Source organism: Sceloporus occidentalis, unplaced genomic scaffold (genome assembly GCF_023333645.1).
Source record: "Sceloporus occidentalis isolate IW3139 unplaced genomic scaffold, rSceOcc1.0.p SCAF_1, whole genome shotgun sequence".
Classification (NCBI taxonomy): Eukaryota; Metazoa; Chordata; class Lepidosauria; order Squamata; family Phrynosomatidae; genus Sceloporus; species Sceloporus occidentalis.
Window position 1 is genome coordinate 142173216 of NW_028316981.1, and position 24137 is coordinate 142197352.

General features: G+C 42.6%; 1 protein-coding gene across 6 annotated transcripts in view; it reads right to left on the reverse strand.

Moving 5' to 3' along the window:
• Positions 1 to 24137, reverse strand: part of LOC149322342 (kinesin-like protein KIF19) — a 72796-nt gene that overhangs the window by 41236 nt on the left and 7423 nt on the right. For 5 of the 6 annotated variants that reach the window (XM_089539971.1, XM_089539944.1, XM_089539935.1 and 2 more), the window contains exons 3-4: positions 7262 to 7372; positions 312 to 399 (exon numbers count right to left, since the gene is read on the reverse strand). In XM_089539971.1, the coding sequence (XP_089396097.1) occupies positions 312 to 399; positions 7262 to 7372 (199 nt within the window). Of the gene's footprint in view, positions 1 to 311; positions 400 to 7261; positions 7373 to 15236; positions 15366 to 24137 lie in introns of those variants that run through there. The other variant, XM_089539981.1, reaches the window with a different exon arrangement.

Consider the following 24137-nt stretch of genomic DNA (forward strand, 5'->3'; position numbering starts at 1 on the left):
GAAACAGCTGTGGTGAGCCAAATTAGGGTTGCGTGTGCCGAGGCAGCCCCAATCTGCCCTTTTTTGGCAGTCTGTTCCACCCCTGTATTGAGTCTGAAAAAACTGAGGCACTTGGTCAAAAGAGATCTCTCTTGATCATACCTTGCCTCAGTCCAGAGAATGCTACTGGCCATCCATCCAATTTTGAAGTTTGTTCCACTGCTCTCAACCTAAAACAGCTTACACTTAAAGCTGCGACAGCCCAATTGTTAAAATCTAGAGCGAGAAGAGACAAGATGATCTCTCATTCAGAGCTGAGTTTGTCCTCTTACCAGTGGGGCCATAGGCAAAAATGGTAGCATTGTAGCCAGAGATGACGCCTTTAATGAGGCCTTTTGTGGTAGCGTGGTAGACTATGTCCTGCAAGGAAAGATGAACAGATGAGGATATCAAAGAAACAATCTGTTTCCTGGGAAGTAAATACATTGAATTAGAGCAAACTGACAGCAATAAGCTGCGTCTTCTCCTCTAGCTGTATCTGTTGTTTGCTCTTCTCCTTAACTACTATCCTTCTGTCACACAAACACAGCCGGACAGAGGTATTTAAATACTGCCAAAATGACCCCTCTTAGGGCTGAAAGAAACTGAACATTCCCTCAAGACAGAAAATGTTGTCCAACAGTTTGAACTAGTTTTATGCTGAAACATCCCCTGCTTAATATATATTCACTATTTTCAATGACATTTTAATTTAGTGTTATGTGAACCACTTTGAAACATGTTTAGTTGAAGGAAGGGACATATATTTGCAAACAAACAGACAGGAAGCTAGGGATAACCCAGCTACAGCCTCATCCAGCATAATCCTTTGGTGACTAAGGGCCCGTACAGACAGGCCAAAATAAAACTGCTTCGGGTCACTTTGGAGGTATGCTGTTTAAATGATGCATGCGTCCTAAGAGTCCGGAAGCCACGCCAAAGCCTCGTTCCTGAAGCAGTTTTATTTTGGCCTGTCTGTATGGGGCCTAAAATTTTCAAGAAATTAAGATGGTGTGGTGTACAGCTTGTGAAATATGTCACATATTTGTAGACTTCCCTTTTGACCAATATGTAGATCTATGTATATATATATATGTAGGTAGGTCTATGTATGTAAATATCCCACAGGCCACATATGGTCCCTGGGCCATTTCTGTGGTTCTTGAAGCTTTCCCAAATAGGAGAAAAATGTTTTGAACTTCAAAACAAAACAAAACAGGGCACTTGTGCTTTCAGACAGCAATTCTCCCCTAAAAGCAGGTTATGTCCCCCATACCTTGTTTTAGCAAAATATCCAATTTTTCCCCTCCACAACAGAAGTGGATTTTTCAAACCAAAAGCAACCTTTTGATTTCTTCTGATTCCACTTGGAGAAGCTATATGTGCCTGGTTGGAACTGATGCTGGGAAAATGGCCTTCAGACCCCAAAACTTAGAGTAACCACTTGGGACAGCTAAATATTTTACATTGTTCCTGCCCATTTCAGTTTTACATATTACTTTTGTTTACACATAAAGCAAGGTGTGCCTTGGTCCACAAATCTACTCTTATCTTGACTAGGAAACCTATCTGAGATAAGGACCACATCGAGTGTATATACCTGATAGTCTAGGGATTCTGTTGGTCTACCGTCCACCCCATAGCCTAACAGACTCCCTGGCCGAGCTGACACAGTTGGTCTCGGAGCTGGTGTTGGAGTCTCCCAGACTTCTTGTTCTGGGGGACCTCAACATCCCCTTTGAGGTCAGCTCACAAGAACAGGTGCAGCTTGGGACTTCATGGCTACCATGACTGCCATGGGTCTCTCCCAATTAGTCTCAGGTCCAACGCATTGCGTGGGTAATACCCTTGATGTGGTTCTTAGCTCAGATTAGGAAAGTCTGTGGGCTGAGGTTCTTGGAACCTCAGCTCTCTCATGGACGGACCATTTCCTTGTAGAGATACGACTGAAGGTGACTACCCAATCACACCCCGGGGGTGAAGGACCTATTAAAATGGTCCACCCACGAAGGCTGATGGAACCCAAAAGGTTCCAAGAAGCCCTAGAGGGATATATGGTTGGAACTGACAGCGATTCTGTTGATGCCCTGACGGATATCTGGAACACCGACCTAAACAGGGCTATAAACAGTATCGCTCCCGAGCGTCCTTGCAGCCCGCTTCTAATAAGAAAGCATGGTATACAGAAGATCTTCGGGAAATGAAGTGGGCCGCACAACGACTAGAGCGCAGCTGGAGGAGACAACAGCACCTATCCAACAAGACACTTCATCAGAGCCTCTTGAAGGCCTATGGAGTGGCAGTGGGTGCAGCAAAGAATTCGTTCTATGCTGCACGTATTGCGTCTACAGAGTCGCGTCCAGTAGAGCTGTTCAGGGTGGTGAGAGAGCTTACCCAGCTACCTCCCGCCCTGAACTCTATATTAGCACCAACTAAAGCCTGCTGTGATGACTTTAACAACTTCTTTGCAGACAAAATCTCTCGGATAAGGGCTGATCTCGAATGCGACATTACAACATGTTAGGATCAAATTAGGGGAATTTTAATTAGCTTAAATACGAGAGGCGTGTCCTAACAACGCACGCAGCAGGATCGTATCCCTATGTGTATACCAGAGGTCGCCTAGTCCACCCCCAAGAGAAAGAGACTAGAATGCCAATGAGGTGCAATTAAAATATGAAAATTTATTAAAGCCACACAACAAAAGGGATCACACACATGCACACACATTCAATGCTATAGCGGGAGGGGTGAGTTTGGGGAGTAAAGGAAGGAAGAGAGAGGCACCGTTGGGAATATTTACCTTAGACGTCTTCTCCAAGGAACCGGATGAGATGTAGGATGGATGGTGAGACACGGCCGAGGGAATGGGAAAAGGAAAGAGCGGCCGTGGTGGCTTTGGAGCTGAGTTCTGGCGGGCAAAGCTAACTTAGAGGCCCGGTGACAGTGAGCTTGGCTTCGCTCAAGTGATTTCAGCAGAGCAAGATGCTCTAGGAACTCAGCCTCGGAACTGGAAGCTCAACAAGCCCACTGAAGGGCGAAAAGTGGGGTCCTTATATACTGCTAAACGTATCCTCTGGCGATGGCAGCCTGACGGACAAAGGCTCTGATTGCTTATCTTTGTCTAAGCTGAAATCTACACAATGGTTGTACAATGCAAGAGGTCTGACACCTTTCAGGAGAGCAGATACCTTGATGGTTGAGCCGTTAAGTTAATCATTGACTCATTAAGGAGGGAGCCATAGCTATTGTCCTCCGTGAATGGGACTCTGCAAATCTGGTCTAGCAACTCCCAAAACTTACTCTGGAAAATTTCAAATCTTGAGACCATGCCTTTGCAAGGCTGCTGTCTACGTGGTCTGCTCGCCTTTAGGTTAATGGCGGCTTGCTGTGGGGTCAGTCAGGGGTCATGGCTTCAGATCGCATGGCACCCAAAATTTTATATAAATCCATACTCGGTAACAAACAGAAGCAATAGGAGAGGTATCTAGAGCTTCCGTGGCCTCTGTTAAACTGGATCACTTCAAGTTTGTAAATACCGATGAAGTGGATAAGCTCCTTGGAAGTGTGAGGAAGACAACGTGCGCTCTCGATCCCTGCCCCTCCTGGTTGACCGCTCAAGGAGGAGATGCAGCAACTACATTGTTACGATCCATAATCAATGCATCTTTTTGAGAGGGAGAATTTCCATCCAAACTAAAGCTAGCAGTGGTTAAACCACTACTGAAAAAACCCTCTCTTGACCCCCTAGTGAGAAATAATTACAGACCAGTTTCTTTGTTACCATTTTTTGGGCAAGTTGATCGAGACAGCAGTTGCCTTCCAACTCCAAGCTGTCTTGGATGATAACCATCATCTAGACCCATTTCAAACCGGCTTCAGGGTGGGCTACAGAGTTGAGACAGCCATGGTCGCCTTAGTCAATGATCTCCGTCTGAGCGCCGACAGGGGAAGTGTGACCTTGCTGGTGCTTTTGGACATCTCAGTGGCTTTCGATACCGTCGACCACGGTATCCTTCTGGAACGCCTGAGAGAGATGGGAATTGGAGGCACTGCGCTCCAGTGGTTCCGATCCTACCTCTTGGGTAGATTCCAAATGGTGAAGCTGTGGAACACTTGCTCCTCTAAGAGGGAACTGACATCTGGTGTCCCTCAAGGAGCTATTTTGTCCCCCATGCTGTTCAACATTTACATCAAACCGCTGGGAGAGATCATCCGGAGATATGGGGCGAGGTGATATCAGTATGCTGATGACACACAAATATGGTTCTCTATGTCTCCGACTGACGCAGTGTCTAAGGACAGCATCTCTCCTCTAAATGCCTGCTTGAAGGCGGTAATGGGTTGGATGAGGGAAAACAAACTCAGACTGAATCCAGAGAAAACAGAAGTACTAGTGATAGGCCCCCAGTCCAAGGAAGGAAATTTGTCAACCCATCCTTGACGGGGTCACACTTCCCCTGAAGGACGAAGTTCGCAGCCTAGGAGTACTTCTGGATTCATCCCTGCAGTTGACATCTCAAGTAGATGTGATGGCCAGAAGTGCCTGCTATCAACTTCGGTTGATACGCTGACTGTGACCCTACCTGGACCAAAGGGACCTTGGAACAGTGGTACACGTACTGGTAACCTCTCGTCTAGACTTCTGTAAAGCGCTCTACATGGGGCTACCCTTGTACCAAGTTCTGAAGCTCCAATTAGTACAAAATATGGCAGCCAGACTGGTCACTGGCTCTTCAAGATTTGACCATATAACACCTATATTGAAAGATGTTCACTGGCTCCCTATTAGCTTCCGGGCACAATACAAGGTGTTGGTTATGACCTATAAAGCCCTATATGGCTTGGGTCCGAGTTACTTACGGGACCACCTGTCCCCATACAATCCACCCCGCACCCGTAGAACATCAGGTAAGAATTTATTGGAAACTATGAACCCCAAATATGCTTCCACTTCACAAAGAGCCTTTTCAATAAGGGTTCCGAGATTGTGGAATAGCCTTCCTGAGGACATCCGTTCGGCATCCTCATTGGAGATATTCAGGAAAGCAGTTAAAACTGAACTATTTTGCCAAGCATACCCAGATACGATGTAAGATAATGACTGACATGCCCCTTGAATGAGATGGTGCTTTATTTCCCCTTTATATTGTATTGAGTATTATATTATATTAATATTTAGTAGTTTGTTACATTTCTATGCTGCCTCTAATGAGATCTCCGCCACTTCAGTCTCCTAGTAGTACTGTGAGTTAGGTGAGGCTGAAAAAGTGGCTGGCCCAAATTTGAACCCATGTGGGGAGAATTATTAGGAAAAGCAATCCTAAATGTCAAACCTCTCTATACTCTTTAGCCATGCTTACTTATCACAAAGCTGGAAGGAAAGTAGGCTAAAACGAATCAGTTTTACAAAATTGAAGCTGTTGTGAAAAAAACAGGGGAGAAGTCAGCAAGGCAACTACTAACATCACCCATAAATGTAAACAACTGCTCTTCAGAAGTACTGGAGGGCAGAGTAGGTCCATGCTGTTTCTACAAGATTAATCAATAGCAATAGCAGTAGCAAGTACATTTCAATACCGATTACTGATGTACTAAGCCAGTGATGGCGAACCTTTTGGGGACCGAGTGCCCAAACTAAAAGGCCTTCTGGGGGAACAGCACTTCTGGGGCGGGATTTCCATGCCTGTTCCTTCTCTTCCCCACATCCTCCCAGGCCTTCAAATGCCTCTCCGGAAGCAGCTGAAGGTCTGGGACAGCAGGGAAGGAGGAGGAACAGACGCATGCCTGTTTGTTTTCTTCCCCTTCGCCCCCCTGAAACTTCGCCTGTTCCTCCTCTTTCCTGCCCTCCGCATGCCACTAAAATGGCTTTGCACACCATCTTTGGCATGCGTGCCATATGTTTGCTACCATGGTACTAAGTAGTTTACAAAGTGTAAGCTAATTGCCCCCAACAAGCTGGGTACTCATTTTAGCAGCCTATGGAAGGATGCCAGGCTGAGTCAATCTGGAGCCCCTGGCTGGTACTGAACAATTTTTTTTTTTTTTAAATTAAGCTTTCGATCGCCTAGGTGCTCTGTCAGGTGTCCAAACATAGCAAATTGCTACACTGACCTCCAAACGTGATAAACACATTATGCCCCCCTGCAACCTTCCCCCCTGCTCCACATTCATAGACTGATGTGTGAAGAGACCCATTGAACACCATTTTAAACTATTATTACATGCCTGCTTGATCACCCCCCAGACAGCCCAGGGAGCAGTGGGGGAGGCAAAGGGACTCCTTCTCCTTTTCCCAGAGGGGAAAAGCGCCTAAGCGATTGATTGACTGCTTAAAAACAAAACAAAACAGAAAAACAGGTTTGAAAGACATAAATGGGAACGGGAACAAAAATAGCCCGTGACAAAATGCATCGAAGCAACTGACGTCACTGTGACGTCTAATCATTTAAGTGCTTGATTGACAGATGCTTAAAAAAAAAGAGGTTCCGGAAGGGCAATGGAAACTGGGAGCAAATTATTCCACTTTAAAATTCAGCAGGGAAAAATCTAATGGGAACGAAAACATGGGTCAAAATAAATCGAGTCATTTTGCAGCCTTTCCTAATGAGAACAAAGGACCAGATTGGATTAGGACTCGGAAAAAAAATCTGAGCCAGAATCGCAACAATATATGTCGCTTTTTGTGCCCAGTGGGAATGGGGCCTAGGAGGGACAACTGGCAGAGGAGAGAGCTCCAGTTTCACTCTAATGTGCAAATTAGCTTGAAATGGAGCTGATGAAATTGGAGCTTGTGGTTTGGCCCAGCTGTCCCATATGCCACCTGGTACTACATTCAAGACAAACAGGAAGGAGAGGCTGGGATTACAGCGCTGCCTTTGAGCTGAACTAGATGTAATACAGTAGATGTGTGTAACACTTTCTTGATTATCAATTTTAATAATAAAAAGCAGATAAGAGGACCTGCAAGTAGAAATGTGGATAAGCCTTTTTCCTTAAGAAATTTCCCTACTCACTTTCCCCATGCTTCTACTATACCTGCAGGGGAACTATAAGATTTTCCTTGCAAATTAAAAAGCAGATGGAGATCTGGAACAGTAAAACACCTTTTGGGGTAAAGTTAATTATTCCTTTAAACACTTCCTTCACCCACTCACCAAATTCTGCTACATTCATTTGCCACATCACATATATTTTGGCTGTCAGGCCCTGCTTGAGTGGGTGCAGATACCTGGCCCCTTACCTGGGTAGCTGCAAAATCAAAGGCTACATCAAACATATAGGATTTTTCTCGTGAGCGGTTAGCACGGAGGACATCATCAGGATCTTCCAGTGGGTCCATCAGGACAACCATCTGAAAAGAACAGTATCAGAATGATGTTGTTGTACATATTACACTGGAGAAGTGGGAACAAACCATGACAAAACAGCCAAGAAGAGATAAGATGTATACCATTCCTCCTTGTAACTCAGTTTCTGAGCTTTACTAAGAAACTCCAAATCATTTGGAGCTGCAAACTAATATAATTCCTTCTTTCTCAGATGACACAGATCCCTACAACAGATGGTATGGATTGCAGCATTTTAGTCAATGAAATTTCAAAATCTGATGACATCCTGTCCAAAGCAGATGTAACAGCTACAGCTTCTCCAACATCTGGCTGAGCTTTCCCCTCTGAAATAATCTCCTTGAAGATCTAATGGCTTTTAATAACCAGCAAAGTGCACCTGGAGCCCCTTGGGTGTTAGGCCTGAAGCTGTGAACTGGCTTCTGACTAATTAGACTGCCTAGGTATAATAACTATACATGTGCTGGGAAATACCTAGAGGGACAAAAATTAAGTGTCAGGATATTGGGCTCTAATAGGGAACCAGCAGGATTGTTATAATTAGTGGGATGTTGGGCCTAGCAGCTTACATACAGTTGGCCCTCTGTACCCATGGATTCTTTATCCATAGTTTCAAGCATCCGCGGCTTGAAAATATTCCAATTTTTTTTACTATGCCATTGTATTTAATGGTACTTGAACATCCACAGATTTTGGTATCCTCAAGAGGTCCTGGAACCAAACCCCAGCAGATACCAAGGGCCCACTGTATTACTGTACCAGCCAACTGTTGTATTTACAAGCCTATTGTCAGTAGGGGTACAGATATATTCAAAGGGCTTTGGACTTTAAGTACTAGCTTAAAACCAAAGAGCCAGCATGGTCTAGTGGTTTGAGTTCTGCACTAGGATTATGGGAGACCAGTCTTTAAAATCTATGCTCAACCCAGAAAACCCAATGGATGATCTTGGTGAAGTCACACTCTCTTGGTCTCAAAGGAAGGCAATGGCAAACCCCCTCTGAACAAATCTTGTCATGAAAACTCTGTGATAGGTCCTCTTAGAGCCACCATAAGTCAGAAACTACTTGAAGGCACACAACAACAATTTGGCTTGGAAAGAAGTCATCTTCGTCATAGGACTCAAGCATGCCCTGTTATGCTTTTATATGTTGATATTCATGTTTGATTTTATTGTTCTTGTTTGTTGTTACATGTCTTGATCCAATACAGGGAGAGGCGGGATACAAATTATTATCATCATTATTATTATTATTATTATTATTATTATTATTATTATTATTATTCAACCTTCACCACAAAGGACAGTCTGAAGGGATAGGTCCTTCCATGACAGTAGGACCATAGGAAGCTGTTTTATAGCACACATTAGACTCTGTCCATCAAGTTCCGTATTGTCTACTTGGAGGTAATTTTCAGAAATTTTCAGGCAGTGGTCCTTCCCATGACTTGCTTTTGGTCTTTGAATCGGAGTTGCCAAGGATTGGACAAGGGGGACCTTTGCCATGTGAAGCATGTGCTCTGCAACTAAGTTATACTTCTTCCCCCTGGGCAGTCCATTCTGAAATGCATGTTCAGGATTTACATGGTGTGATAGAAGAATGCTAGACAGTAATATAATACAGCCATAATCAAGTAGCATAACACCCAGATCAGCAACTACAGCTTCAGTGCTGACCGTTTCCCTTAATCAGGTGTCCACCCACCTGCCTGAAGATCATTAATCTTCCTTTGTGCTTCTCTGATCCTTGTCAACCTTAATCTGGGGTGACAAAGGGGACAGGTCTGTACTAGCTATAGGGATGCCATTGGTAGGCTTAGATGTGGTATCTATTTGTTGGGCTTAATCCCCAAAAGATCAGCAATTGGAGGTGGGAAGGGGAGAAGAGATTTTCATGAAACTGCTAAGGGGTCAATAGTGTTGGAAGCGGATGCTAGTGCCTATATCACTGCACATTTGCTAAAGGCTGTACAGAAATAGGGGCTTTTTAATGGCAATAAAATGTGGAGGAAATTGTTGGATTTGCATTTATTTGTTTTTGCTGTTTGTACTGGAATAAAAAACACTCTCTCTGGAGCTTAACCATATATACTGAAAAGTTTCCCTGTTGTGCTATGGCTTGTCTCCTGGGAATACTTCTTAAGGTTCCCATTGTAAAATTTATTTATCAGACTGAGGATGGTTCTGTCATGGGCCCAGCTGAAGGTGACTGCATCCATGCGACCAGTACTGCCCACATAGGCCAAAGACATGTAAAAGCTCTCATCGAGGTGAGGCAATTCCTCCCCCCCCCTTTTTTTTTCCAGTTGAATAAGCTATTTAGTAGCAGAACTGGATACCTGCTACACAGAAGGAGCTACTGATGGTACAGGAGATGTCAGCATCTGTCCCCTGTGAGCACAGCTTGTCGTCCTTGTGTGTGCAGGGATCAGATTACCCTGAGCAGCAACATTGGGTTGGGTTTCACCATATCCAGGAGGCCTTCAAAGGGGCTCTGTGTAAGGTGATCACCATAACAGGCAAAAAATAAAAGAAGGTGGCTTGGAAAGATGGGGGTGGGTAGATTAACCAGTATAGTGCAATGAAATGGTCAAAGGGCTGGACTAGGGCAGGGAAGAGCCAAGTTCAACTCCCCACACTTCTGACTAATTAGACTGCCTAGGAGTAATAAATACAGATGTGCTGGGAAATACCCAGAGGGACAAAAATTACAGTATATACTCAACTATAAATCAACCCCATGTATAAGTTGAGGACAGGTTTTGGGGCCAAAATTATGGATTTTGATCTGACCCATGGATAAGTTGAGGGTAAAACTTAGCAGCATGTAACAAAGGATGTAAAGTATGAAGTAAAGGAAAACGATCCTAAAGAGCTTTAAAAAATTTGACAGGCATAACTGTTTGTCCTCAACCTAAAGGCTGGATGGATGAGATAGTAGAGGGGGGTTAATGCTTCTTTTAGGTGCTCCGAGAAGAGATTAAGCTCTCATCTTTCACCAGGCCATGGTTCCTTTCTGATAAGAGTTAAAACTACAGTACTTACATTGACCGGTTGATAAGTCAACCCAGCTCATTTGAGTAAAAATTTTGCCTAAAATTTCTAGAGTTATACATGTGTATATACAGTAAGTGTCAGGATATTGGGGGCTGTAATGGGGAACCTGCAGGATTGTCATAGTTAGTGGGATGCTAAGCAGTGGCTTAGTGGTTAAGATGCCAATTCTGATGATCTGAAGATCAGAAGGTTGGCAGTTCAAGGCATGAGTGCTGCATGATGGGGTGAGCTCCTATCACTAGTCCCAGCTTCTGCCAACCTAGCAGTTCAAAAGCATGCAAAGTAAATACATAGGTACCACTTCTCAGTGGGAAGGTAACAGTGTTCAGTGCAGTCATGTTAGCCACATGACCACCAGAGCAATCCTCAGACAACACTGGCTTACAAATGGAGATGAGCACCACCTCCTACAGTCATTTATGACTAGATATTAATGTCAAGGGACTACCTTTACCTTTAAGCCCAACATCTTACATACAGTTAGTCCTTTGTTTCCACAGATTCTTTATCCACTTATTCAAGCATCCACGGCTTGAAAAGCACACCACAAGAGCTTGGACCTATTTTGGTCTTTCAGTCAATCCTACTTCAGTCAATCCTACTTACTTCATAGGGTTGGTGTAAGGATAACACAAAGGGCATAAGAAACATGTACATACTGTATCTTGAGCTCCTTGGGGGAACATACACGTATCAAATAAAGTAAGCATGGGCTCTCATACATTTAGCACTTTACTTTAAGAGGAAAGATTCTTAAAGTTTAAATTTCCACCGGTACTTACAATAAATCATACAAAAGCACTTCAGTGGTACTAAAGTACCATTGCTCCCTGGCGTAAATGAAGCATGAGTTGTACAAGGAGTATAAATGGCGACTGAACATTTGCACAAAGGGAGCGGAAAAGGAAGGAAAGAAATGGTTCATTTTGCGATGCTTGAGTATCTCTTGCTTTATTTATGTCCTTTATACCAAAATAAGCAGCCTGCTCATTAGTTATCTCTAAAACAAGTGAGGAATATGTGTTCCTCCACGTCCCTCTGTAGTCCAATTCCCATCACCTCTAGCCAGCATAGGCAATGGTGAAGAATTGGGGGAAGTGTACACCAACAATAACTGAAGGAAACACATTTCCCATCCCTGACCTAAAATCTTTGATGGGCCTTTAGTATTCATTAAACCCCAGATACAGTTCTCAGTTATATGGGTCATTTCAGTTTGTCTTCTTATCTGTACCAAGGGGAGGTATTTAGAAGCTTAAAAGGAAAACTCAAACTTCTTTATAATGAATGTCTATTAAGCAGAAAAAGTGTTTTCTCTGGAAAGGATCTTGCTGAAACAATGACTGTAGGTATGGTGCCTGTATTTCAAAAAGGAAAAACTGAAAAGAGATCAAAGAAAGACTAGATCAGGTGTGAGAAACTAGCTTTATCATGTGAACTTTAATGTTTATGTATGTGCCTTCAAGTCGGTGGCCAACATATTGTGACCCATGAATGTCACAGGATTTTGTTAGGCAAGGAATCCTCAGGGGTGGGTTTTGTCAGTTCCTTCATCTGATTGCACATGCCTACAGCACCTGGTATTTGTGGGGGTGGGGAGACTCCTCCCTCCATAACTGTCATCCTCTGGCCTGCGAGGGAGTTGACCAGGCAGGCCCAGCTCCACCAGGGCTAGCCTGAAGAAGCAGAGCCCTCCCTCCAGTCCATCTGCCTTGGTCCAGGCCTGAGAGGGAGAGAAGAATGCTGGACCTGATCCCCCCCCCCCCCACCATTCCCTTCTCCTTTTGTGTCATGTCTTTTTAGATTGTAAGCCTGAGGGCAGAGGATGACAGTTATGGAGGGAGAAGTCTCTTCTTCCAGGCTAGCCCTGATGGAGCTGGGCCTGCCTGGTCAACTACCTCATAGGCTGGAAGATGACAGTTATGGAGGGAGGAGTATTTTCATTTGTGCTGGAAATGAAAATCTAAGAAGAAATGGAGTGGCATTCACAGTGAGAAGAGATATAGCAAAAGCTATATCCCCTCTGTTGTAAGCCGCCCAGATTCCCAGTGATTGGGCAGCATATAAATAAATCCTATTAATTATTATTATTAAAACACTGTGTAATTGTTTGATTGAATCCAGTTGTGTGTGTCATTACCCACAACACCACTACTTGTACTGCTCTTTTGCTCTTCCCCAGTAGCTGGTTGGGTGCCTTCTGACTCCGAAGTCCCATGTTCCAGCATAATCTCTTCCTTCATTTTGAATGGTCTCATCATAGAATTTTCATGGTAAAATATATTCAGAAGTGGTTTATCAGTGTTGTTTCTGTGTAATCTTAACTCCTTTAGAGATAGCTAAAATGCCCCTGCCATTGTCTCTGAGAGATCCTCCACCTCTCTGTTGCAGCTGCCTAGAAGCTGTTTGGTACACTATTTGGTAATCTGCATCCTCAACAAAAGCTTGTTTGACTTGAGACACCCTGTCAATAGCAATGCTACCATCAGCATAGGCTCTTGTCTCACAGGAGCAAACAATCCTGCCATCACAGAAAAACAGGTATAACTAGAGCTGAACTCACAGCCCTGTAGCACAGAAACCCACTGCTAGTTTCCCTATGCTAAGCATTTTTCTGAATCATTCCACTAATTTGTAAAGGGGGGGAAGGCATTACTAAAGTAAAAACAACCCTGGCAGATCATCTACAAATCATCCAGATATCTAATAGTGAATTACTTTTTGTCCTTCCTGCCTTAGAATAACCACTGGATTCCCAGCCATGTTTCAGCCAACTAGGAAATGTACACATACAGTGATTGTAAACACATATACATTATTTCCTGTGAAAACTGGCAATGATGGGAGGTCAGTGCTTGAGTAGGGGGTGATTTCCAAAATGTGGATTAAAATCCAAAGGAAGAGTATGACAGAATTGGGAGAGGTGTGGATGATTATAATACGGCAGACTTCACTGGAATTTTCAAGGAGCAAATACATTAAGATTTGGCATTTGTATGTATGTTGTGGCAATGGTCTGCTGAACTCCATACTACAAAAATGTGTCCCCTTCTCTTTCCCTAGCATCTGAATTTGAATAGTCATCTTGTTTCAGGTGAAGCTGCAGGTAGCTGCCAACAACAAGAACAGCCTGTGCAGCTGACATCTCTTTAGGCCAGTGTGACCAGAGAAACAGGACATTGTTTCAGTGGGCATTAATGGGCGCTTTGTCAACAATGCCAAAAACTTTGCTGGCCAGCCCTGTAACTTCACTTGGACAATCAGACCTCTGTGAAATCCTGTCATGAATGCTGAACAAGGGATCTGAAAGAAAAGAAAAGGTGACCTACTATCAAGAGAGACATAAATGGTGTGGCCTCCTTTTCCTTTATTATTTTCTTTGAAAAAACAGACAGACAGACAGACAGACAGACAGACAGAGCCCAGATCCATACCTTTAAGAGCTGCAATGACAGGCAGCAATGCAACAGGCAGTGCTTTATCTGATCCCTCCCCATTGCATATCTGTGCTAGGAAACAACTTGACCAATTGGTTTATTACTGTATACTGCAACAGTTAGAGGCATAGCTCAACAGAAAGTTATCTTTAAGGAGATGGATGTTTATGGGAGGAGTGGAGATTTTTAAAATTAATAGAACTGCATGTGTGTTCATATGTATGTATTCATTTAAATATTTTTTCTACCATGAGAAATGGCCTGCTAGAGGATCATAATACCAATGTACTTTGTTTGAAGGTCGAGCCCAATTTACACAGGACGTTACCTGTGTACCTTAATGATTCAATGTCATGACTAATAGGGGGCATCTACACAGACCAAATAAAACAGTCTCATCCTGATTTCACAGTGAAATGTCCAAATGCTGTACAGGACAACTGTGGCTGAACCCGGCCTTTTCATTGTCTCAGGACTTTAATCGGGAGAAAAAAATGAGGATTTATCCTGCTTTTGAGAAGAAAATCTGAGTATTCATACATGTATTTTGCATGTACGGGGGGGGGGGGGGGGATTAATAATAATAAAGTTTTTATTTTGGTGTGGCCATAGCTGTGTGGCAATTTACTGGACTGAGGTGAGCTTGAAAAAGAGAATCGTGTGTGGCCAGTACTCCCAACCTCACCTTGGTGTGTGTCGCGATCACGAGAACAAGCACGTGGTCATTGCTGACTGGGTTAACCCAAAGGTAAGTTGGATTTTCCTGTCAGTGCAAACCGTGGCGTCACTAGGGTTGGTGTCACCCAGTGCAGTAACTCATGGTGTCACCCCCTTCACTGACCTCTTCCACTACCACACCATATAGAATCCGTAGGAATTTTTTTTTTGTACAACTGTAATTCCCCTATATCACTGACTCTAATGGTAGCAGTTGTGACATAAACAACTAACCCAATTAAAATTGTAATTTTAAATTACAATACAGTGGACCCTTGTTATACGCTGGGGTTTGGTTCCAAGATCCCCCGTGTATAACAAAATCCGTGTATGCTCAAGTCCCATTACATATAATGACATAGCAAAATGGTGTCCCTTATAAAAAATGGAAAATCAAGGTAAATTTATACTTTTTTGGAACATTTTCAAACCGTGTATGCTTGAATCCGTGTATAAAAATCCGTGTATAAGAAGGGTCGACTGTACATACGCACAGCCTAAATGTATTTACATATACACCTTTTTAAATATTTTTATTAATTTCACAATAAAACCACCAACAAACACTATGCATACAACAAACCTATCATATCCATTATTGAACATTACAAGCTATCCATTAATTTGCTATTTCCTATGTTATCTATGTTCCTACTTACTTCCTATTTGCCTTCTTGTCTTTGGTAACTTCTCAATACATCCATCTTTCTCTCCTCTCCCCTTCCCCTCATATTTAGTCTCATCCTTTCTTTCTTATTTCCTAACCCCTTATTTCTTAATCTCTTCCTCTTCCTAATCTTCCCTCTTTTTCTCCTCCTCCCTCTCCTTCCTCACTCTCTCCCTATAACCTCCCCTCCTTTCCGTTATCCTCCCCCTTCTCTCCATCCTCTATCATTTTCCCCATCATCCTCTCCCCTTCTCCTTTACCTTCTTCACTCCTACTTCTCTCCCCACTACCTAATCCCTCTATCTACTCTTCTTCCCTTTTCCACATAATAAATTACCAAACCATACATTCTAACTTCCTGACTATCTATTCGTCCTTTTTCTTGGTATTTGTACTGACTTTCTTATTTTCTCTTCTATCATTCACTCTACTACTATAATTTGTACTCATTTTATATTTATTCCATGAACCTCATATAATATATCTGAGTTTTTCATATCCATAATAATTATCTCAAAACTTTATATCACTATTTTTACCAATCTACTTCCTAGCCAGCTATTCTCTATTTATCTCTGTATCCATCATACAGTCGCTATATCCCAACATTGCTCTCTTATAAAACCAATACCTTTCTCCCATGCTTCATAGAATTTCCCTAAGGAATTATCCCTTGTCAAATACATTAATTTGTTCATTTCTATTTCATATTTACATATACAGAGTTTCATGTGCTTAGAGTGAAAAGTTGGTAAATTGTGATGTTTTTTTTAAAAAAAACTTTAAAAATGACAAAATTAAACTTAAAAATTAATTATTTGAAATTTGAAATTTTAATTTAAAAAAAACTTGGGCATTTCTTTTCTGGTCTCATTGAGCCTCACCCCTCATTTTACAGGGATGCATGCAAATAATAATAATAATAATAATAATAATAGGATTTATTTATATGCTGCCCAATCACTGAGAATCCGGGCGGCTTACAACAGAGGGGATAATAGACGGTTCCCTGCCCTCAGGCTTACAATCTAAAAAGACACAACACAAAAGGAGAAGGCAATGGTGGGGGGGGGGGGGGGGATCAGGTCCAGCATTCCTCTCTCCCTCTGAGGCCTGGACCAAGGCAGATGGACTGGAGGGAGGGTTCTTTTTCTTAATTGAGGCCGGGCCCGATGGCATTGGGCCTGTCATTTCACTCCTTTCCAGGCCAGAAGATGACAGTTGGAAGGAGGGAGGGGAGGGTTCTTCCTCTTCAGGCCTGATGGCGTTGGGCCTGTCCTTTCACTCCCTCTAAGGCCAGAAGATGACAGTTGGAAGGAGGGAGGAGAGGGTTCTTCCTCTTCAGGCCCGATGGCGTTGGGCCTGTCCTTTCGCTCCCTCTAAGGCCAGAAGATGACAGTTGGAAGGAGGGAGGGAAGGCCTCTTCCTCTTCAGACCCGATGGCGTTGGGCCTGTCCTTTCGCTCCCTCTAAGGCCAGAAGATGACAGTTGGAAGGAGGAAGGGAAGGGCTCTTCTTCAGGCACAATGGCATTTGGCCTGTCCTTTCACTCCCTCTAAGGCCAGAAGATGACAGTTGGAAGGAGGGAGGGAAGGGCTCTTCCTCTTCCGTCCCGATAGCATTGGGCCTGTCCTTTCGCTCCCTCTAAGGCCAGACAATGACAGTTGGAAGGAGGGAGGAGAGGGCTCTTCCTCTTCAGGCCCGATGGTGTTGGGCCTGTCTTCAGTCTGTTTCTGCCCAAAGGCAGATGATATTTGAGGAGCAGTGGTAGGGTGTCACCTGGTCTGATCCGCACTCCCTAGTGACACCACTGAGTATAGAAGTGCCCATAATTTCCTCCCAGTCAGCTTTTCCCAGAGGCAGTGAATTTTTCTGCTTTATCTGCTCTCTTCATGGTACTCAGAAAAAGGACTCATACCAAAATACAAAGGGTGACATCCCTCCACACACTGACTTCAAAGCATTACAGCTTTATGTTTCACAGATCACACAGGTTTACTTTACTGCTGCACTGAATAAAGTGAGAATTTGTAACTTCAGAAGGTCTGGGGGGCAGTTTTCTGCCTCTGGAAGCTGCAGAGGTTGCATCTGACTCCAAAATTAAAATATTTTAAAAAATCAAAATTCTATGTGGCTTTCTGTCCACTTCTACTTTTCCTCTCTTTTCTTTTGCATTCTGGGGGCTTTGGGGGCCTGACAACTCTGAAAACAGCAAAAACGCCACAACTGAAATCTCTAGGAATAGCACAGCACTCCTTTAGGCCTAATTTGAGGATGGACACAGGTAAACGCATGTCAAAAATGGCACTTGGGGGGCCACATATGTTCCGCCAGCCACAGTCTCCCATCCAGAGTAAAGGATAACTGGCAAAAATGAAGCTAAGATAAATACACCAGATGCTCAGTAAATAATCATAGCATTAAAGTTACAAGGAAGAGGAGAGACAAAGAATACCACAAATCAAAAACTGCAGATGGGCTCCTCTTATGTTAAGTAGTTTTTACTTTTTAAAAAATCTAAAAGTGCATGTTTTGAGAAAGCATAATTCTAATTTTAATTTAGTTTTGACTGGCAGCATTTGAAAATAGGGTGTCATAAATAAGACTTCATGTTAATTTGTTGGTGCTTTGAATAACAAGAGGAAATGACTTCACATCTTGCTTTTAACATAGCAAGACTGACATTTCTTAATTTTGGGGATGTTGAATAGTGGTCTTTTACCATTATCTCCGATCAAACATTGGGAATCAGACATAAGGAGCTATTTAGAGCCTGGGCATATTTTGCAGTCAAATGAATTCTGGAGTGCAGCCCTGGAAGGTGTGAACGGAACAAGAAGGTACATTGCCTATTGTTTCTTTAAAAATTAACATTCAGTGTTACAACTGATAGACAGAATTCAAGATTCATGTCAACAAAAACTGATGTAGTGGTTTGAGTGTTGCACTATGACTGTGGAAACCAGGGTTCAATTCCCTGATCGGCCATGGAAACTCACTGAGTGGCCTTAGGTGAGTCACATACTCTCAGCCTCTGAAAACCTCATGATAGGGTTAAGGTTAGGGTCAGAAACAACTTGAGGGCACACAACAGCAACAACAACAACAACAAGCTGACGTACATAATAACAAATTAATTTACGGAACTCATTCCCAAAACAAATAATTTTTTAAAGCTAGCATTCTAAATTCTGAGATCAGCTATTAGGTGGCTGTGAAAAATCCAGCAATTTGAAAGACAGAATAATTTATTTGGGAGAGGGGAACTTGTTTCTGTAGCAGTTTAGAAAACCTTAATATTTGGTTTTTCTCTTCCACCCACACTTCTAATAGGTTAAACCTCAATATTGGGCACCAAACAAATTGAACTGTGCATATATTTACATTGGTAAAACACAAACAGAACTGGAATAAATTGTTCTTTCCTATCTGGAAAAGATGGCAAAGTAAACAGACGACGTCTGGCAACAAAGACTTCTTCTTGGGTTACAAGAGAGAGAGAGGGAGAGAGAGAGAGAGAGAACTACAGTATTCAAGATCAGGAAGGCCCTATACCAACTACAATTTAATCTACAATTTAATCTGAAAAGTGCCAGGATTCAGACCCTGCCTACCAGCCACATTTTCATGATGTGGAAATATTTCATAGTAGTGGCAATAATTTTTTCTGGGGAGGAAAGGATTATATGTTTCATTTAATGCCCTGGGCTTTTGGTGACCAGGAATAAAGAGGGGTGTGATTATTAAGGTATATTTGGGCCTCTGGGTCTCAGAGTAGATGTGGAAATTTTTCAAGGACATTTTCTGATATTATATTTTTTCTGTGGAAAAAGTCTGTCTCTTTATCCATAATTGTCTGGGGTCTTACTGACATCAGTTGTGTAACGTGGACTAAATACAGGTTATTCTTCCTAAAGATGTAAGTGTTGACAAACCCTAGCACTTAGAAGAAGACACTAATAAATGAACACACGGTTAGGCTTCTTTCTGCTTCACAAAATCATTTGCTTCTCACTCAGTTACAAGTATAAGCAGCCAAGAAAAATGTGATAAATTGCCTGTGCTCACAGACTCACATACATGTTCAATGTGTGCTGGATCAACTTTTTTCTCAACTTAAAATGGAATTGATAAGTGAGTGAGAAAAACAGAAATCACTACAGTTAGACCTGAGCAAAATGTACAGCGCTGTCTAAATTTACAGCACTATATAAATAAAGCATCATCATCATCATCATCATCATAGAAAGTTAAAGTGTTGATATAAGATACAGCTCTCTTTAGGTATGTGACCTTAAAAAAGTGTTCTTAAAGGTATAATAAAATTTTGCATTAAATGTAAGTATGTGTTATCTTGTCTACATTCTTACTAATAGGCCAACAAAATTATTTCCTTTGAATGTGTTTGAACACAATATTTAAACTCAACATGCTACACCAGGTATCATTATTTGAGCACTTCCAGGACTACTTTTTTCTGGAAAACCTATACTGTTGCACCACAGAGAGTGCAGTGTTATAGAAAACACTAATCCTTTCATTTTGCAGGTCCTGAAATGAGCTCTAATATTAATCCCTGGGCAGTAGCCACAGCAAGGACCAACGGGCCTGCAAGTAAACTACTTGCCAGCCTTAGGTATGGCTCAAGGTGGGTGGAGGCTTATATTTCAAAAAGTTTTAATCCTTTCAGTAGTCCCATGCCACACTCCGGAAACGGCACTAGTGTTGTCCCTTACTGCTTAACCCACACCCTGAATCCAGTGTATTACTGTCATGACAACAAATCACTCCCATAAACAATTTGCTGGCCTGACTGTTAAAGCATTGTCCTCCACTGGATGGGGGAGAGGGGGAGGTTGTCGCCAAGGCAACTTTTGGGTCTAGGAAAAAGGAAGGGACTCCTCCACTGGGGGAGAGACTGAATTCCAGTGGATCCCTGAAATTTGTATCTCCTCACAGTCTCCAGCCGGCTTCTGTTGTTCAGTAAACTCTCCACCTACACATCTTCTGCGCCAATTGTTGCCACAAAGAGTACAAAGAGCTGAAGGTCAAAGCCAAGGAAGCAGAGAGGCACTATGACTGGATATGACGAAGGAACCTGTTAGTAGGATTTTGCTCCCTGGAGGCATCAATTTATCATCAACAACATCCTCTTCATCCCAAATTTTGAGAGTCCTCATGAATCTTTTAACTCACCACAAACCATGATTCTGTATACACATATTGCATCCATACAGGGAATTGATATGTACGCTGTTATATGTGAAGAATGAACACATCTGTTTTGCTCGAAGTATGTGTTGCCGCATTGAAAGCCACAGCCTGTTAGGACTCTTTGCCATACGTATGTGAAGTAAAGTTGAAAAATAATAATATGGTTTCCTATAGGCAGATGGAAATAATAGTTTGGATGCATGTGTGTATGTGCCTTCAGGTCACCTGCTGACTTACAGCAACCCCATTAACTTTATAGGGTTTTCTTAGGCAAAAGAAATACTCAGAGGTGGTTTTGCCAGTTCATTTCCATGAAACAAAGCCTACAGCACCTGGTATTTGTTGGTGATCTCCCACCTAAGTGCTACCCAGGACAGATCCTGCTTAGCTTACAAAATCAAACAAGATCTGATGCCTTTAGGGTATTTCTGCACAGTCCTCAGTTGTTTTGGTCTTCGTGTTCGCCATTCATTTGCCATATTCTGAAATTGCATACATCCCCTATTCTTAAAAGTGTACAAAATGATCTACATTTTTATTTTCAATTTCACTTTTTACTGGCACACTCCTGCATATACACTACACCACACTATGATCTCATATATAAAACCTCATGCATAATAACAAGTAGTTTCCACATTAATTCTGAAATTACATTTTCTACATTTCTGAAAGTACACTGTGGCCCACCCTTGTACTATGCCCCCAACTGCATCCTGCCTCCCGCCCCCCTCATTTGCTATTTTTTTACACACAGCATACAGACTAAAGCAAAGCTTACTCTTTTGTAAATTATGGGTTGGATCCTTAGCCTATTCAAGCATTCTTCAAGCATGTGTGCTTCACATATAAAGAAAGGAATGTGCTAGTCCTACCATTGTCAGTATCTCCACAATATGAGCAAAAACAATGTGTAAGAAGAAGAGAGCCTACTGTATTCATGGAGGCCCTCCACATGCTTTATTTTTCTGTTTTGTTTCTTTTTTTTGGTAAAACGAAGTACTGTCTTTTCATAAACAGTTTCTCTTGTATTTGTACTTATAGTGCCACTGTACTCTGCTTTGGTCAGGCCCCACCTGAAATATTGTGTCCAGTTCTGGGCATCACAATTCAAAAAGAATGTTGAGAAACTGGAACGTGTCCAAAGGAGGGCAACTAAAATGGTGAAGGGTCTGGAAACCAGGTCCTATGAGGAACGACTTAGGGAGCTGGGGATGTTTAGCCTGGAGAAGAGAAGGTTAAGGGGTGATAGCCCTGTTTAAATACTTGAAGGGATGTTGTATTGAGGAGGGAGCTAGCTTGTTCTCTGTTGCTCCAGAGACTAGGACCAGGAGCAATGGATGCAAGCTACAGGAAAATAGATTCCACCTCAATATTAGGAGGAACCTCCTGACAGTAAGGGCTGTTTGACAGTGGAATAAACTCCCTCGGAGTATAGTGGAGTCTCCTTCCTTAGAGGTCTTCAAACAGAGGCTGGATGGCCATCTGTTGGGGATGCTTTGATGGAGGGTTCCTGCGTGGCAGGGGGTTGGACTGAATGGCCCTTGCGGTCTCTTCCAACTCTACGATTCTATGATTTAATTGTGAATTTTATGCTTATGATATTTTATTGTTATACTTCTGTTGTAATCCACTTTGATTCCCCATGGAAAAGGTGGAATATAAATAAATTATTATTGTTGTTGTTGTTGTTATTATTACTATTACTATAATGGAGTAGTTTGAGCAGGCCCCTGGCAATATTTCATCATTGACAACTGCCACATACATTGTCTCTGTAGTATAATCAGTTTCCTCTCTCTCTCTCTCTCATTCTCTTCTTCACCTGTCTTCCTAGTTAGTATCACTGTCTCAGGTAGATGGCATAAAGGTGTCTACTTAGAATAACTGGAAGATTTACTAGCATCCTTTAACTGTGCTGATTTCCTAGCCTCCTTTAACTGTGCCTAACCTCCTTACAGTGCAAACAGAATGGTTTATATATACAGTCAGAAATAACAGCATTGAAAGAAAATGTGTGTGTGCACGCATGTATTCACCCATTTATGCACAAATCAAACATTTATTCACATATATTTTGAACTACAATTCCCAGAATTCTGGGAACTGTCATTCCAAAAGGTAACTTGTCATGCTCTGCTTTGGACCTGTAAATCCTAGCAGTAGTACTTACTGCCTTCCACTGTTCCAGAGATCAATGTTCCTTGAGCAATTCATACTCTCTCAGCCTCAGAGGAAGACACTGGCAAAGCTGCTCTGAATAAATTGCCAAGAAAACCCCGTGATAGGTTTGCCTTAGGAGCACCATAAGTCATAAATAGCTTGAGGGTATACAACAATAACAGCAACAATTATTTTGGAGTCGAAGGCTTTCATGGCTGGCATTCATAGTTTTTTGTGGGGTTTTCAGGTTATGTGGTCAGAAACTCTTCTAGAACATGGCCACATAGCCCGAAAACTCCACAATTATTTTGTTTTCGTACCACCTTGATATCAACTGCTGTGGGCTATATATCAGAGGAAGGAACTGACAAAGCTACCATAAGAAAACCCTATGAAATTCATGGGGTCACCATAAATCAGCAGACAACTTGAAAGTACACATATACGCACCACCTTGTTGCAATATGAACAGTATAAAACCTTGCACAACCTGTCTATCACCTCTCACAGGCATTGATTTCTCCTTCAAGCTGCCTTTAGTTATCTGAGAAAAATGATGATCTGCCTCCAGCACTCAAAAAATCCCAAACCTCACCGCACTGCCTAGACATGATGCAATTCTTCAAATCTAGCACATGGGCGCAATAGTTTGGCTTCCACTGGAGACTGTCTGGGTCTCAGGAGCAAAGCTTGCTGGGTCTATCATAGAGAGCACTTCCCAGCAGCTCTCAAGTGGAGTGAGAAAAAAATATTCTACAAATAAAGATACCTAATTTCCCTCCTGACTCCGGTGAACCAAGCATGGCTGCTTAGCTGCTGTTAATGAAGACCATTTCTGAGAACGTAGTGACAGAGAGAAACCATGAATTGAAGAGTGCAGAGATAATGTGGTAGGGAATTGGAGATTCTTCAACACTCCTTTTCTGTCTCTGTGGACAACATTTCTATTCAACCAGTCCAGCAAGCCCGCAGTCTTGGTTTCATCTTTGATTCTTCTCTGTCATGTATCCCTCAGATCCAGACCACAGCCAAGGCTTGTAGATTCTTTTAGTACAATATTGCCAAAATCCGACCTTATCTCTCCGCCTCTACTGCCAAGATCCTGGTCCATGCCCTAGTGATCTCACGACTTGATTACTGTAATGTCCTCCTGGCTAGGCTTCCTCTTTCTCACCTCCATCCTTTAATCTCTGTTCAGCATTCAGCTGCATGCATTATCACTTCCACCCACCGCTCTGACCACATCTCTCCTGTGTTGGCATCCCTTCACTGGCTCCCCCTCCCTTTCCGTATTCAGTATAAGCTCCTGCTGTCGACGTTTAAAGCCCTCCATGGACTGGCCCCTCCTTACTTATCAGACCTTCTTTCTCCTCACCTTCCCACCAGGGCCCTCCGTTCTGGTAGTCTAGGTCTGCTGTCTCAGCCCAGGATTTCCTCTGCCCCATCCCAGATTCGCCCCTTTTCACTTGCTGCCCCTCACTCCTGGAACCTTTTTCCCCCACAAGCAAGAGCCATCA